The 18,227-nt window shown below is 31.6% G+C and overlaps 1 protein-coding gene across 8 annotated transcripts in view; it reads left to right on the top strand.

Annotated features, from left to right (window-relative positions):
* Positions 1 to 18,227, top strand: part of LOC126879052 (testis-expressed protein 2) — a 201,675-nt gene that overhangs the window by 147,489 nt on the left and 35,959 nt on the right. For all 8 annotated transcript variants that reach the window (XM_050641946.1, XM_050641940.1, XM_050641938.1 and 5 more), the window contains 2 exons: positions 76 to 307; positions 7,412 to 7,650. In XM_050641946.1, the coding sequence (XP_050497903.1) occupies positions 76 to 307; positions 7,412 to 7,650 (471 nt within the window). The remainder of the gene's footprint in view (positions 1 to 75; positions 308 to 7,411; positions 7,651 to 18,227) is intronic.

Below are 18,227 nucleotides of genomic sequence, written 5' to 3'. Positions count from 1 at the left end.
GCGACTATCATGGAAATCTGTACTTTTTACCTTTAAGTTAGTACAGAATTATAATGAAGTATTTTAATGTTTCAGATCCGTACTAGTCCTACTGGTATCCATCCTTGTTTACAGTGTCATACAGTATTATTCACCATATTCCGCCGGATTAGTGTCGGGAATATTTCTTGTTACTATATTTTTAAAAGTTTATTTCAAATTGTATCCCAGAAGTACAGAACAACCGGTATCCACAATACCAATGCTGTCGAATAAGATATACGAAGTACAAGCTGTTAAAGAATACCAACCAGTTGAGAAATATGAGGTAAGATCCTTAAATAGCCAAAAAGGATTTAAGTAATTACGTCCTCAGAAAATAATGTACTTTAATATAATGTTTTGTGTGCTCCAAAATCCTCATTATTGTAATGTCTCTTTTGTGTGTAATAATCAGTGGTGTCATTTCAAAATTAGCAGTGCCGGAAAGCAGTGCCGGAACGCACTGCTAATTTTTGTTTACAAAACCTAAATTCTCTATTTTTTTTTTTTCTTTTCTTAACCAGTGCCGGAACGGCGTTCCCGCACCATGACACCACTGGTAATAATCTTTATCTTAACAGAAAGGCGGTATTTGCTTTTAACGTGATAGCTCAAAGACGCATGGATATGAGTGTGGATGTGCGTGTAGATGTGTATGGTTGTTGCTTTGATTTTGAAAAAACGTTTGACGAAATAAGACATGAAAATTTAGTCCAAATTCTAAAGACAAAAAGGGGAATTAAGAATAATATCAAACTTTTACTGGAATCAAAGAGCACAAATTGTAAAATATAACGAACCCAGTTCAAAAATTGAAACGGAGAGGAGTTAAGCAGGAATGTACTATATCCCCATTACTATTCAATGTATACAGTGAATCCATGTTTGAACAAGCAGTACTATCTGAAAGGGAGGGAATAATAATTAGCGTAAGAATTATTAACATCATAAGATATGCAGATGACACCTGATTGTGGCAAGACCTGCTGAATAACTCCAACTACTACGAAACAGCAAGACAAGCAGTTTACAAACAAACATGCATTTGGGTGATATAAAGGTTGAAAAATATAAATACCAGGAACCTGGATTTCACAAAATAATGATAAAAGAACGGAACTAAGGGTTAGGATAGAAATAGCAAGAAGTGCGTTTGTAAAAATGAGAAGAACTCATGCGCATTCACATTCATATCCATGCATCTTTGAGCTATCACATTGGAAGCAAATAACGTCTGCCTGGTTCATTTCCCAACACAAACTGACTATCACCTTTTCCTGGTAGCGCAAAAGGTGGAGAATAACCACTGTTTCGGTAGATTCTGTTTTGTATATTGTGTTAAACAAGTCTACTGTAATGTCTAAGGTTTCATCATTTATGCATTTTAAGCTTTCTATAGGGATTTGGCTGAACCTACTGCTTTCACATTTTTATTGTTTTTAATCCCATTTTAATTTCCTATTTAAAACTACACCCTCTTCTACTTCTACTTTCATCTGTTCTGTTCTATTATATTTGAACAACTCATGAATGTATTCTTGCCATATTTTTAATCGTTAACACACTTTTTGTGTGTGTTAAAACTGTCATGTCTTCTTTGGTATTCTTCTATTTCTGCGCATTGTATTTTATTGATCTATCCACTTTTTGTATGGTACTTATCAGAGGCTTTTTTCAGTGCGTTACAAATGATAGAAAAAAAGGTACATTTGTGATTATACACATTTATAGCATTTATTCTAGTTGTTGATAGATGGCGCTATAATCGGAAAAAATTATTTATTATATAAATCAAATCAATCGTATGTATTGCATTTATAAAAAGGTATGTTCTTTGATTTGTATAGTCGTATAAATTGTACTGATTATAGTCGTAAAAATCATACGTAAATATTTTTTTTATTATAGCGCCATCTATCAACAACTAGATTAAATGTTATAAATGATTTTAATCACGGACGTACCTTTTTTTCTGTCACTTCCAACTTAATGCGTTAGAAAGAAATCGAAAAACTGTGACGCACTGAAAAAAGCCTCTGAGAAGCACCATACATCTGATTATCTTTGTTTTTATATTGACCTCTTTCTTCCATTAAATCTAAATTGTAAAATCGAGGTTAACACCACCTAATTTTTTATTCAAAATTAAACTCTGGAAATAGTGTAAGATTTCCTATCTTATTTGCCACTTCTCATATTATCTACATCGTCCGAATTATTACTTGAAGTACACTGTATCGTGGGTATACTGTCTTATTTTGTCTTTCATCGCGGTGAAAGAGTCAGTAAAATAAATGCAGAATTGATAGAAAAATAATTGTTAAAATCGTATGTAACCTTAACACTAAAATGTTAAAAAAAGCTAATATTCCATACTTGAGAAATTGTTTATTTGAGAAGTGACATTCGTATTCAACCAATTATTTTATATAAGTACAGATACAAGATAAAGATATTTGTATCTTGTCCTAAGATTCATTCTAAAGTCTACTGTACAACGATTTCTGCAAATGTTAATAAGGTATATCAATTAATAGTCAATATGGTAAATACTTAAAAATAATCGTAGCTTAAGAGGCCTTTTAGACGAGGATACTGTATGTGAGATACTGTATGCGAGATATAGAATTTTCTATGGCTGCTGTATCGCATTCACAGGCATGCTCCTCTGTATGTAAACAGTATCAGTGCAGTGCGGTTATATTTTTATTTCTATTGCAGTAATCTGGCGATGCCTAGACAGGGATTTGACTGTACCAAACAAATGAATTTGTCAGTAGCAAATACAGCATGCTCTATTATTCAACAGTACAATTCAGAAAACACCTTTTTTTCTTTCGTTGTTCATTCACAACTATTCGACAGAAAATCGTGCGTTCACAAACAGTGTCTGAAAGCATTCATTTGACGTAATGCTTCTTCTACCTCTGGCATACAAACTGTCGCCGGCGACAGGAATGAACGAGATACATAAAGGCGGGTTGACATTACTAGTGAATAACGAACGTGGCTCACGCTTACGTATTTTGCCCGTGCTATTGTTAGATATTGTATTATCTATTTTCAAACTCGAGCCGAGCAGTACATTTGTATCTATGCATTCCATAAATAAAAATGTACTGCTCGAGTTTGAAAATAGATAATAAAATATCTAACAATAGCACGGGCAAAATACGTAAGCGTGAGCCACGTTTGTTATTCACTAGTAATGTCAACCCCTCCTTTATTCAGTATCTCGCATACTGTATGCGTCGTGTGTCCCGTGTGAAAGCTCCATTTAAGTGTATTACTCTGGGCTAATAGGGAACTTGCATACATTTTTAAATTCGAAAAAAAATGTTATAAATCACAACACAACATAATTTAAAACATGTATCAAAGATAAAAAAGTTTTGTTTGTCTTTCGTTTGGCCCCTAAAGACGATTAAAAATTCAAATTAAAACAGGTGGTCCAAAACGCTTCGTGACGTCACTTGGTTTTACATTTACATTTTTCCAATAAAGTAAACAGAATTTTAAATTAGACGTTATAAACGTCAGTAGAAAATACATTTATGTGACGTTACAAGTGGTTTTGATCGTTTGAACTATTCATAGAAAAATTCGTACTTTTACAAAATGGTTTTATTTTCAATAGTAAACCTTCGTTCCTTTCCTTCAAAAACAGTATAAAACTACAATTTTAACAAACTGGTATATATTATTACAATGACATACGATAAATGTCATTAGAATATAAATATTTTTGACTTATTCCACGACGATGAGCTTGCCAAATACCCAAGTAGGTGGAGGCCAATAAACTAAAGAAGGAGAAGACGAATATACCTAAATATAAGGTTGTGTCTAGGTAGACGTTACCGTGTACGCAAATAAAAAAGTTAGAGTGTCAGTGATTTCTTATTTTTTATTTGTTTAGTGTTTGTTTTTAAATTAACTACGGAGTGTGGACAATTATTTAGTTCTTTTAATGAGTTTAAGAACATTTTAAAACAGTACGAAAAAGATAAGAGACTATAAATTATTATTTATTTTTTTAGTTATAAATGAAATAGTATGTATTACCGTAAAAGATTAAAATAAAAAGAAGACCTAAAGCTTTCACAATAATAATTAACTTGTTCTGAAGCTATTATCCTTGTGGCATTTTTGTAATCAACTATTCTAAATGGGAACTAAGCCACAATTTAACCAAAAAATGATTTTATTAACGTTTCGACGTCTAAATCGGACGTCGTTGTCAAAATACAAAATATTATTAAATTCAACAAAAATGGTGTTGCTTAGTAAAAAATTTTTCTAATAATTTATTTAATCTGACTAATTTTTGTATTTTGACAATGACATCCGATTTGGACGTCGAAACGTTAATAAAATCATTTTTTTTTTAGTTAAATTGTGGCTTATTTCCCATTTAGAATAGTTGATTATAATAATTAACTTACGTATAAAAATTATTTTAACAATATTTTTTACGTGTTACGTCAACTAAATACATATATTTATTTTGCTAACCTAAATATATACTTTAATATATACATTGATTTATTACAATTAAGTTTGAAACATCTGAATAGTTCTGCTTCCCTTCCTTTAACAAATATTTTTCTATCAAACACACGCTAAACATATCAAAATAGCATGTACCAAAATATACAGTCACTGCGCACGCTAAATAATAATGTCACTGGCTTGATGAAGTTTAATTCGCGTGTACATACCTAACTTTTTTATTTGCGTACACGTTAGCGTGTACCTAGACACAGCGAAATATAACCATAATAATGACTAATGTAAAACTATGTGACGTCACGGGTCGTTTGAACTATTTTATACCGCTGAAGACTTTAAATACGTATTTCTAAGTTATTACGAGTTTTTGAAGCGTGAAATTTTGGAAATCTCATTTTTAAACAAAACTGAACATTATTATGTAATAAAAAAAATTGTGCAAGTTCCCTATTAGCAAAATACAAAGAAAAGTTATTTACCAGCAATTTTATTGCTGGAATCGAATCTTATGATTGTATATATTAATAATATAGGTATGCAAAGTCCGCAGATAGTGTGCTACTTTTTTTATAAACAAAATGGCGCCCGAAAACCGTGTTTTTCGAATTTTTGCTCTATAACTCCAAAAATTTTAACTTTACACCAAAAACACCCAAATAAAAATTCACCGTAATTAATTTCTGCATAGAGACGTGTTTTTCCCGATTTACTTCGACGAATATTTTCTACGGAAAATGCGGGTTTTTCCAACAAAGTCTTTAATTTTCAACTAAAATTTTAGATAAGTAATTGTTTATCAATAATTAGATTACTTGGTAATATAAAAGCTCTTTTCGTATAGATTATAGTTCCAGAAGCCGATGGAAATTGAATGAACAGTTTAGCAACAATTGAATTGTTAATTAAAAATTTACGGTCACTATAATAACCACAATAATTATGGTATATAAGAATAACTATGCTTTTTGTATAAAAAGACACTGTACCTATCTAATGTACTTTACATAATTGAAAATGAACTATTTAAGCGGCCTCAGGAATATTTTAAAATTATAAACAATTTTTTGGCTTATAAACAAATAGAATATCTCGGGAAATATTAATTTAAATTAAATCATCAAAAAATAATTGGAAAAAAAGCGACAGGGTTATGATGCGTGGTTATGAGATACAATCGGTCAAAGTTGACCGGCATTTACGGCAAAGATATAAACAATAGGATCATAATTTTCGAACATGGCTTCTCGGCATTTTCTCGGCTTCCCATGGAGCAATTTTCTTCATTCTTTTTTTGTTCCCAAGTAACTCGAGTAGAGCCATCTAACTAACGGATTAATAAATGTCAAAGTTGCTTTTGTTTTGTTATAATCGATTAATTTATTTATAAGAAAAGAAAACCACATATTTTTTCTAGTTGTAGACTTTTTTTAGATAAACTTACTACAAGTGTACCTTTTAACGTTAAAAACACAAATATTCTCATTTGAAAGCTATATAATTATTTAAACAATCTTTGTTAAACGAATTAAAATTTTTTGCTGTAATTAATAAATTATTTTATTATAACAAAACAAAAGCAACTTTGACATTTATTATGCGTTAGTTGGTTGGCTCTACTCGAGTTACTTGGGAACAAAAAAAGAATGAAGAAAATTTCTCCATGGGAAGCCCAGAAAATGCATTTTTTTAACGTATACCGATTTTGAACTTTGAGATTACATTTTCTCCAACATAATTTTTGATTGGAATTTTGCTATTTTTGGCAATTTTCACTCGTAATTTCGATAGTTTTTATTATAGTAATATATGTTATCAGTATTTTAAAGATATGAAAATTGGTGTGGAGAAAGAGGACAAAAATAAAAAGGTGATTCTTCGAAAATTATGATCCTATTGTTTATATGTTTGCAGTAAATTCCGGTCAACTTTGACCGATTGTATCTCATGAACCACGCATCACAATTAAAAGTTTTTTCTTTTAAAAGAAGCAGCCTGCCGCTTTTTTTCCAATATCGTTTTCATGATTTAATTTAAAATTTCCCGAGGTATTCTATTTGTTTATAAGCCAAAAAATTGTTTATAATTTTAAAATATTCCTGAGGCCGCTTAAATAGTCCAATTTCAATTCTGTAAAGTACATTAGACATGCACAGTATCTTTTTATACAAACATCATAGTTATTCTTATGTATCATAACTATTGTGGTTATTAGAGCGACCGTAAATTTTTAATTAACAATTCAATTGTTGCTAAAGTGTTCATTAAATTTCCACCGGCTTCTGGAATTATAATCTATACGAGAAGAGCTTTTATATTACTAAGTTATTTAATTATTGATAAATTTTAATTTTAGTTGAAAATTAAAGATTTTGTTGAAAAAACCCGCATTTTCCGTAGAAAATTTTCGTCGAAGTAAATCAGGAAAAACACGTCTCTATGCAGAAATTAATTACGGTGAATTTTTATTTGGGTGTTTTTGGTGTAAAGTTAAAATCTTTGGAGTTATAGAGCAAAAATTCAAAAAAACACGATTTTCGAGCGCCATTTTGATTATAAAAAAAGTAGCACAATATCTGCGGACTTTGCATACCTATATTATTAATATATAGAATGATAAGATTCGATTCCAGCAATAAAATTGCTGGTAAATAACTTTTCCCAAAAATGGCCTATTCTCCGATAATCTGCCCAGAATATATTATGTAATATCTCCGTCTCGGATACGCGTATACGGATACAGTATCCTCGTATGAAAATGGTCTAAAGCTTTAAAAAATGCCGCTCTGGGGACTGATCCTACAACGGTAAAACGCTATTACTGAATGATATTAATTTCCGTAAACTTTGTAAATATATGAGTATTGTTTAAATGTTTTAGGGTTGGTTGAACGAATACCCGGATATATACAACCATGAAACGTATCATATATCCCGGACCCAGTCAGTGTTTTTAAGGCTACAGGGTAATCTATTACGAATCAGTCACGCTAAAAATAAAGTAGCAAAACGAGCTATGTGGAACGAACCAGAGATCAAGGCAAATTTCACCCAACACAGGATATATAATATGTTGGGTGCGAAGGTGTGTTTGTTACCAGAAGGGTTAGCTAAAATAAGGTAAGATTACATGCTTTGCAATGATATCATGGCTGGTGTCGTTTTAAAGAAATACAAAAAATTATGCCCATACAAAACTGAAAAATGAGTTTGGCAGGTACAAATAAAAGGTGACATTAACTAATTATATTTATTATACAGAGTGAGTCTGTAATTTGGAATAAGTTCAATATCTCAAATACTAATCGTTTTTTTGAAAAATGCTCAGACCCGTCGATTAGTATTTCAAATTGTCTTTTTTGACATACAATAATAATGTATACAGGGTGGCCCAATTTAGAGATATGACGTCATCGTTGATTATATTAAATGGCAACACTGTCATTTTGATAGCTATTTTGATAGGGGTGTAAAGTTATACATAACTGCAAAATATCAAATTTTTATTCTCTATCATTTACAAGATAATAAGAAATAAAGTTATGTCTGTAATTTGGAATAAATTCGATAATTCAAATAGGTACTAAATGTTTTTTTTGAAAGTGCTCAGACCTGTTGATTATTATTTTAAATTGTCATTTTTGACATACAATAATAATGTATACAGAGTGTCCCAATTTAGAGATATGACGTCATCGTTGATTTTCTTAAATGGCAACACTGTCATTTTGATAGCTATTTTGATTGGGGTGTAAGGGGTGTATACATAACTGCAAATCAAATTTTTATTCCCTACCCTTTATAAGATAATAAAAAATAACAAAGTTATTAAAAAGAAGTAATCAAATAATAATTAAATTATTTCATTATTTCAATTAAGCAAATGCTCATAATGTTGCCCTCAATTATTGTCAAATAGTCAATGAGCAACATTATAAGCATTTGCTTAATTGAAATAATTAAATTCAATTATTATTTAATTACTTGTTTTTCATAACTTTGTTTTTTTTTATTATCTTGAAAATGGTAGGGAATAAAAATTTGAAATTTTGCAGTTATGTATAACTATACAGACGCTATCAAAATGACAGTGTTGCTATTTAAGAAAATCAACGATGACGTCATATCTCTAAATGGGGACACCCTGTATACAGTATTATTGTATTTCAAAAATGACAATTTTAAATGCTAATCGACGGGTCTGAGCATTTTTAAAAACAAAAATAGTATTTGAATTATTGAATTTATTCCGAATTACAGATATAAGTTTGTTATTTTTTATTATCTTGTAAATGGTAGAGAATAAAAATTTGATATTTTGCAGTTATGTATAACTTTACACACCCTATCAAAATAGCTATTAAAATGACAGTGTTGCCATTTAAGAAAATCAACGATGACGTCGTATCTCTAAATTGGGACACCCTGTATACATTATTATTGTATGTCAAAAAGGACAATTTGAAACACTAATCGACGGGTCTGATCAATTTTTAAAAAAACTATTAGTATTTGAGATATTGAATTTATTCCAATTTACAGACTCACTCTGTATAGTAAAAAGGAAATGAAATTTTAATATCAACAGAAGAGAAGCAAATTCTGCCTAGAGCTTCACAAAAATGTGAAAATAATACTTATGTCATTATTGTTGTCAAATCTGAATGCTTGTTTGAATGTAGACTGAAAGTGCGAATGGATTGTAATTTCAGGCAAAGGTTGAGTTCTTCATGGACGACTACGTGGTCCTGGTCCTCGAAATGAACATTTTGCTGTCAAAAAAAATGTCTTAAATACGATATGATTTGACGATTATAAGGGAAAGCACGCAAAAGTCGACGAACTAAAAAATACTATTCGTACAAAAAAATGTTACCTAACCGAATAGTGATAATTTAAGAGATACGGGATACCTAAGATTGTAAAGGGATCATGGATATATCTATGAGACCAAAACTAAGCAGCAGCCAGTTGTGTGGTTATTCAAGACAAGGCAAATCCAACAAAATGAATTTCCGTACAAAACACTTATATAGTCATCTAAGTATTAGAATAAATTTAAACTTAAATTTAGAACCCGTGCACCCCAGGATAAAAATAAATTAAACCAAGCTACAGCGCGACTAAAAACTTTGTTAAACAACAATAAAAACAACGACATAAAACGATATCTACAAAATCTATCTGCCACGGAAACCTCCGAATACTCGCTATGGAAGGCAACACGAAATATTAACAGACCACAACTCTCTAATCCGCCTATCCGGGCCAGTAACGGACGATGGGCTAAAAGTAACAACGAAAAAGCTACAGTCTTTGCCAAATACCTGGAGGAAGTGTTCCAACCACATGCCCAAAACAACAACTCTGATGCATAAGATAATATTCAATTGTATTTAGAATATCCATACCAACTAGAAGCACCGTTGGAGAAATTCACAGCCAAACAAGTTTTCAACAAAATCCAAACAGATATGAATCCGAAAAAGTCCCCAGGGTTCGACTTAATCACTGCAAGAATTTTAAAAGAACTTCCCAAGAAAGGCGTGCAATATTTGACACAGATTTTTAACGCAATCTTAAGAACTGGTTACTATCCCCTTTTGTGGAAAGTGGCACAAATCATCTTAATACCCAAACCAGGCAAGCCTGTAGAAGAAGTTAAGTCCTATAGACCTATCAGTCTACTTTCAGTGATGTCAAAGGTTTTTGAAAAACTCTTACTAGACAGATTACAGCCAATCCTCGTGGAAAAGCAGCTAATACCCAACCACCAGTTTGGATTTAGACAACAACATGCTACCACCGAGCAAATTCATCGAGTCTGCAATTCCATAAACAAAGCCTTAGAAGAGAAGCAATACTGCTCTGCAGCTTTTTTGGATGTCTCGCAGGCTTTTGATAAAGTCTGGCACACTGGCTTGCTATACAAAATAAGAAAAGTCCTTCCTCTCAACTACTTTCTAATCCTCAAGTCCTATCTCTCCGACCGCCATTTCCTTGTAAAAGTTAAAGATCAGTGCACTAACTTATATCCAATCAACGCTGGAGTACCTCAGGGTAGTGTCCTTGGACCAGTTCTCTACCTACTCTACACAGCAGATCTTCCTACAAGCCAAAACATAATCACAGCCACATATGCAGATGACACAGCAATCATTGCAGCTCACTCAAACCCGTACATCGCCTCGCAACTGCTCCAGACAAATCTCGATAGTATAAATATCTGGTTACAAACATGGCGAATTAAAGTAAACGAAAGCAAGTCAGTACATATAACGTTCACTAATCGAAAAGATACGTGCCCAACCGTCTCAATAAATAATCAAGTACTACAACAAAAGGATGACGTAAAATACCTAGGTATGCACTTGGACCGCAGATTAACGTGGAAGAAACACATATTCACGAAAAGAAAACAGTTGGGTCTGAAACTCAATAAAATGTACTGGCTGATAGCAAAAAGGTCACAACTGAGTTTTGTACAATAAAATTTTAGTATACAAGGCAGTGATTAAGCCAATATGGAGCTATGGTATCCAACTGTGGGGATCTGCGTCGAGATCCAATATCGACATCCTGGAGAGATTCCAATCGAAAACCTTGCGCATTATCACAAATGCACCGTGGTACATGCTCAATGAACACATCAATCGTGATCTCCAAATGAAGACTGTCAAAGAAGAAATTGCCAGTTACGCCCAAAAATATGACATCCGACTACAAAACCACCCCAACAGGCTAGCGAAGAACCTAATGAGACCCCAGGCAAACAGAAGGCTAAAGCGCCACACTCCAAGCGATCTACGAACAAGATTTTAAATTTTAATTTTTAAATTTTCAAAAATATTTTATTTATTATAGAGTTTTATTTATAGGGTTTTATTTATTAGTCACAAATAATTTTGTTAAGTACTAAAATTATGATTTTATAGGTTATTGTCACTGGACAGTCTCCTGCAAGTCTCTTTTAATTGTTAAACAATTTACTTATTGTAATCATTATTACAGATTGTAAATAAATGGGATGTTAAAAAAAAAAAAAAAAAAAATTAAGCAAATGCTCATAATGTTGCCCTCAATTATTGTCAAATAGTCAATGAGCAACATTATAAGCATTTGCTTAATTGAAATAATTAAATTCAATTATTATTTAATTACTTGTTTTTCATAACTTTGTTATTTTTTATTATCTTGAAAATGGTAGGGAATAAAAATTTGAAATTTTGCAGTTATGTATAACTATACAGACGCTATCAAAATGACAGTGTTGCTATTTAAGAAAATCAACGATGACGTTATATCTCTAAATGGGGACACCCTGTATACAGTATTATTGTATTTCAAAAATGACAATTTTAAATGCTAATCGACGGGTCTGAGCATTTTTAAAAACAAAAATAGTATTTGAATTATTGAATTTATTCCAAATTACAGATATAAGTTTGTTATTTTTTATTATCTTGTAAATGGTAGAGAATAAAAATTTGATATTTTGCAGTTATGTATAACTTTACACACCCTATCAAAATAGCTATTAAAATGACAGTGTTGCCATTTAAGAAAATCAACGATGACGTCGTATCTCTAAATTGGGACACCCTGTATACATTATTATTGTATGTCAAAAAGGACAATTTGAAACACTAATCGACGGGTCTGATCAATTTTTAAAAAAACTATTAGTATTTGAGATATTGAATTTATTCCAATTTACAGACTCACTCTGTATAGTAAAAAGGAAATGAAATTTTAATATCAACAGAAGAGAAGCAAATTCTGCCTAGAGCTTCACAAAAATGTGAAAATAATACTTATGTCATTATTGTTGTCAAATCTGAATGCTTGTTTGAATGTAGACTGAAAGTGCGAATGGATTGTAATTTCAGGCAAAGGTTGAGTTCTTCATGGACGACTACGTGGTCCTGGTCCTCGAAATGAACATTTTGCTGTCAAAAAAATGTCTTAAATACGATATGATTTGACGATTATAAGGGAAAGCACGCAAAAGTCGACGAACTAAAAAATACTATTCGTACAAAAAAATGTTACCTAACCGAATAGTGATAATTTAAGAGATACGGGATACCTAAGATTGTAAAGGGATCATGGATATATTTATGAGACCAAAACTAAACAGCAGCCAGTTGTGTGGTTATTCAAGACAAGGCAAATCCAACAAAATGAATTTCCGTACAAAACACTTATATAGTCATCTAAGTATTAGAATAAATTTATCAGAAAAATTGGCTTTAGCCACCATATCATTAGAACAACATAAATTCCTCAATTCTTAATTTTTAATAGCATTTTTTGCCATAAGTATATAACTGTCTTTAGAAAGCCAAACGCTGACGACGAAAAAGAGAAAAAGCAGGACAAAACTTGGAAAATGATTAGCAATGCCCTTGTGGAAACAAGTGAAAACATTTTAGGCTTAAAGAAAGAGTGGATGACCAGAGAAACATGGAACAAAATATTGTTCTTCAGCTATTTATTTATGGCATTTTTGTAATTAACTATTCTAATTGGGAAATACGCCACTATTTAACTTGAAAAAATAATTTTTTTAACGTTTGGACATCCACTTCGGACGTCGTTATCAAAATACAAAATATTAATAAACTAAACAAAAATGTTGTTGCTCACTAAAAAATTCTTCCAATAATTTAATTTAATCTGACTCATTTACATCGGCAATTCAGACATATATTATACATTTTAAAGTAGAAGACTTTAAAAAATGATGTTGCCAATATTTATGAGTTGCGTTCCTGGGACGACTTTATTGAAAGATAGTTCATTCGATTACATGAAATCAACTTTAACTCAAGAGTATCCATCACAAAAAATATAAACCAAATACTAACAATGTCGGGATAGTATTACGAGGTATTTTCCTGGTTTTTCTTCGTGATTTACTATGGAATAGCTAACACGAGAATTTTACTGTCACCGTTGCACGTGGTTGTATTTTTAAAGGCAGATCACATGCTATGATTTTTTTGTGACGGATATTCTTGTGTTAAAGTTGATTCCATGTAATCGAATGAACTATCTTTCAATAAAGTCGTCCCCAGGAACGCAACTCATAAATATTGGTAATATCATTTTAAAGTATAATATATGTCTGAATTGCTGATATAAATGAGTCAGATTAAATTAAATTATTTGAAGAATGTCTTACTAAGCAACAACATTTTTGTTTAATTTATTAATATTTTATATTTTGACAACGACGTCCGAAGTGGAAGTCGAAACGTTAATAAAAATATTTTTTCAAGTTAAATTGTGGCTTATTTCCCAAATAAAATAGTTAATGGAACAAAATTGAACGCCGCAAGCACATTAATCTAGAACTACTAAATTCCACAACAGAAGCAAAGAAAAAATTACTTAGAGGAGGCAGCAAAGAAAAACAAAAGAATGTGGACAGAAAATCTTGCTGAAGAAGCCGATGAACACCAAAACATAAGACAATTATATAATATTATTTAACAACTAGCCAACAAAATATGCTACCCAGCAACCACCAATTATTGTTAAAAGTAATACAGCTGAAGATATGACATCGCCACAGGAATAAGTCAAAGATGGCATAAATATTTCCGTGAGACAGTCCCAACACTACTTACCAGAAGATGCACAAAATATAAACCTCAATGTCAACAAACTAAGGATTAACACCAATAATACAACAGCGCAAGAAATAGAAATGGCTATAGAAAAACTGAAAGTGCACAAACCAGCCACCCCTCACAATAATAGACCAGAGTTTTTAAAAGCGTGAAAAAGTATAACAACAGAGCTAATGAAACCACTTTTGCGAAGGGCCTAGAGAGAGGAAAAGTTGCCCAAAGAAGGCAAAACGGGACCAATGATAAAGATACCAAAAAAAGGCTGACAAAAGATATTGCGAAAACTAGAGAGGAATCACATTTCTGAATACCATAAATTGACAAACTGTGGAACTAATTTGAAGGAAGGACAAGTCGGCTTCAAATCAAAGGTATACTCCTAGGTATAGAAATTCAAAGATAACTACTAACTAACAAATGTAAACTCTAATAGAGGAATTTACTAACAGGCTGGAAGATCCAGATTACGCTGATGATATATGCCTCTTAGCACATACAAATCGGGCATACAACCTCAAGTAAAAAGACTACAAGTAGAATCAAAGATATGCGATTTAGTACTAGAAACCAGCCTATTGTGATTAACAACGAGGAAATTGATAGAGTGGTGTAATTTGGAAATTTTGGGCAGCATAATTGACTGTACAAACAGCAACAATTGAAATAGAGCACACAATATCCGAAGATGCACAAATCCGACGAGGAGTGCGACTGGGTTGCGTCTTATCAGCGCTATTACTTAATCTGTATTCGGAGTCTATCTTCAGAGAAGCATTAGACGAGTTCCACGGTGAAATCAAGATTAACGGAACCAGCATTGACAACAAAGTACGCCGATGATACCGTTCTAATAGCAAGCAACGCACAAGAACTACAAAATATAATAAATGCGGTTGTTCTGAAGCTATTTCCTTGTTGCATTTTTATAAATAAAAAGAGTATAAGAATAATAAAAATGTTCAAAGAAACAAGAAAGAACAAAGAATTGCGTGTATAAAATACCTTGTGAATGCGAACAATTTTATTTAGGTGAAACATCAAGACCATTAAACGTTAGAATAAGTGAACATGAGTCTTATATTAAAAATAGAGAATTTGATAGATCTCAAATATGTCAACACGCATGGGATAATGAACATAGAGTTCAGTGGAGAGATTCAAGTATAGTCCTGAAAGAATCAGATAGTAAAAAGAGAAAATCAAAGAAGCGGCTCTAATTATGCTAAATGAAACCAATTGTGTCGCAAATTCCTCGGTAGAATGCAGTAGGATGTGGTTACCCATACTGAAAGAGGAAGTCAATAGAAAGAAAATACCACGATTAGTAAGTCAATAACATATCGAGTTAGTACAAATTTTATATTTTAGTATTACTTATTGTATATCTATGTATTATTAATATTATTTATAATTTAAACATATTAAAGTCAGAATTTGGTATTAGTTTTTTGAAAGTAAATTAAATATAAGACCAAATACTTACGATGTCGGGATAGTATCACGAGGTTTTTTCCTGGTTTTCCCTCGTGATTTACTATGGAATCTCTAACGCGAGAATTTTACTGTCATCGTTGCATTTGGTTGTCTTTTTAAAGACAGATCACATGCTATGATTTTTTTGTGACGGATATTCTTGAGTTAGGATTGATTTCATGTAATCGAATGAACTATCTTTTAGTAAAGTCGTCCCAGGAACGCAACTCATAAATATTGGCGATATAATTTTAAAGTCTTCTACTTTAAAATGTATAATATACGTCTGAATTGCCAATATAAATGAGTCAAATTAAATAAATTATTAGAAGAATTTTTTTACTTAGCAACAACATTTTTGTTTATTTTAGTAGTATTTTGTATTTTGACAACGAAACCCGATTTGGGCTTCGAAACGTTAATAAAATTATTTTTTCAATTTAATTGTGGCTTATTTCCCATCTAAATAGTTATTAATAAATGCGGTAGTTCGTCATTGCGAAATGTTTGGTTTACACTTACACGTTTCCAAAACTAAAAGTTTAGTATTCTAAAAGACACAAATAAACGTAGATTTGTATGCCAAGGGACAAATAATAGAACAGGTAAAACGTCCATAAAATATTTGGGAGCAAATGTCAATAGCCAGTATAACCCAAAACAAGAAATCCTGTCAAGAATCTAACAAGTGAGGAAAACACTCATGAACATGAAAACATTTTTTACAAGATCAGACCTTAGTCTGGAGCTCAGAATCCGAATGTTCAGATGTTATTTATTTTCTTTCCTGCAGTATGGCTGTGAAAGTTGGACAATGGACCCTGAAACAGAAAAAAGAATAGATGCCTTTGAGATGTATATATTATACAGACGGATGCTGAGAATTTCTGGGTACAAAAAGTTTCTAACAATGAGATACTTTGGCGCATGAACAAACAAAAGGAATTACTAAGAATAATCAAAGAAAGAAAAATACAATACTTGGGCCATGTGTTGAGAGGGGAAAGATATGAACTACCTACTTCAAATCAGTTGGAAGGTAAAGTACAGGGCAAAAGATCAGTAGGAAGACGCCATAACTCGTGCCTTAAGGACCTAAGAAGATGGTTTGAGCGCTCACCCGCAGAAATTTTTCGTGCAGCAGTTTCTAAAGCTACAATTGCCATTTGGATCGCCAACCTTTGAAAGGGGACGACATAATAAGAGGAAGAAGAATTTACTGTAAGGGTGGTACAGAGCGTAATGTGCCAAAAATAATTAATGATCCACCTAGTGCCTATAATATGCTTAATAACATACGGAAATCCAGGATTTACCCAACTTATTCTATTGATTATGTATTTTAGATAGGAACTACAACATTAACGGGGTTTTATTGTTTCATATAGTCAATGGACCTATAAATATGAAAAAACCGTGGAGTGCTACCATTTAAAGGGGTGCGTTTTTGAGAAAGGGTTGAATTAGTCCCTAGGCACAGGGCGAATTAGGGCGAGTTCTATGCACGTTTGGTACAAACACGTCTACAGGAAATATTTTCCAGGTTAAATTTATTATCGAAATATCACATTTTAAAGTCAAAAATATTTTTACAAAAATATATTCAAAAGAAAAGCAAGAAAAAAACACGAAAGGTAGCATTTTTGTTTCTTGCCCTATAACTTTTTTCCACGGGGATATACGTATAGGCATTGCTTCACAAAAAAAACTCCTTCCTCTTTAAAATGACGTTTAGTGTAAGTCTGTATGTTTTATAGTTTCCAAAATATGATTTTTCAAATTTCGCCACTCACAACAATTTTGGGCCATTTTCCTTTTTACTTCGCAAACATTGTTCATTGTAACTTTTTTTACGCAGCTTTAGGTATATGCAATGTTACATTTAGTAGGAAGAAAAGTCAATTACCTTTAAAATGGTCTATCGTAGAAGGCTGTATGGCTATTTTTAAGTAAGATATGGTTTTTCAAAATTTTATACTTTTAATGATTTTTTATATATTTTACGATTATGTTTAAATTTCTCATTATAACTTTTTTATTGTATATTTAGGTATATACATTGTGCAATAAAAAGGAAAGCTTATTTTCTTGACTTTAAAATGGTGTATTGTGAAAAATTCTGGGTCTATTTTTAAACAAGATATGCTTTTTCAAAGTTTGACATATACACATGCAATAGGTCCCACTAAGTTGGAACCATATGGAAAACTTTTTATTATTATTTTTACGAAAAAAGTTATTCTTAATAAAATGCTCTGCATAGTCTAAAACCTAAGATGTAATCATCAGTTATAAAATTTTATCAATAGTGTACGAGGTATGTTAAGAAATATGAATTTCGCTCAAGCGTAAAGTACCTTTATATTTCACAATATCGAAAAGTGTTATTAAGAAAAGTTATTTGGAATTAAAAATTATGTTGCAATAATTATATTCTTCTAATTGAAAAAAATTAAAAATTTTAAAATATTTCTCAAATTACGGATACCCTTGGATATCCCACGGATATCTTGTTTAAAAATAGTCCTAGAGGTGATTGCAATACACCATTTTAAAGTAAAGAAAGTAATCTTTTTTGTTCCAGAA

Source organism: Diabrotica virgifera, chromosome 1 (assembly GCF_917563875.1).
Source record: "Diabrotica virgifera virgifera chromosome 1, PGI_DIABVI_V3a".
Taxonomy (NCBI): domain Eukaryota; kingdom Metazoa; phylum Arthropoda; class Insecta; order Coleoptera; family Chrysomelidae; genus Diabrotica; species Diabrotica virgifera.
The sequence above is the reverse complement of the archived record's forward strand: the minus strand, read 5'-3'. Positions and strand labels throughout refer to the sequence as shown.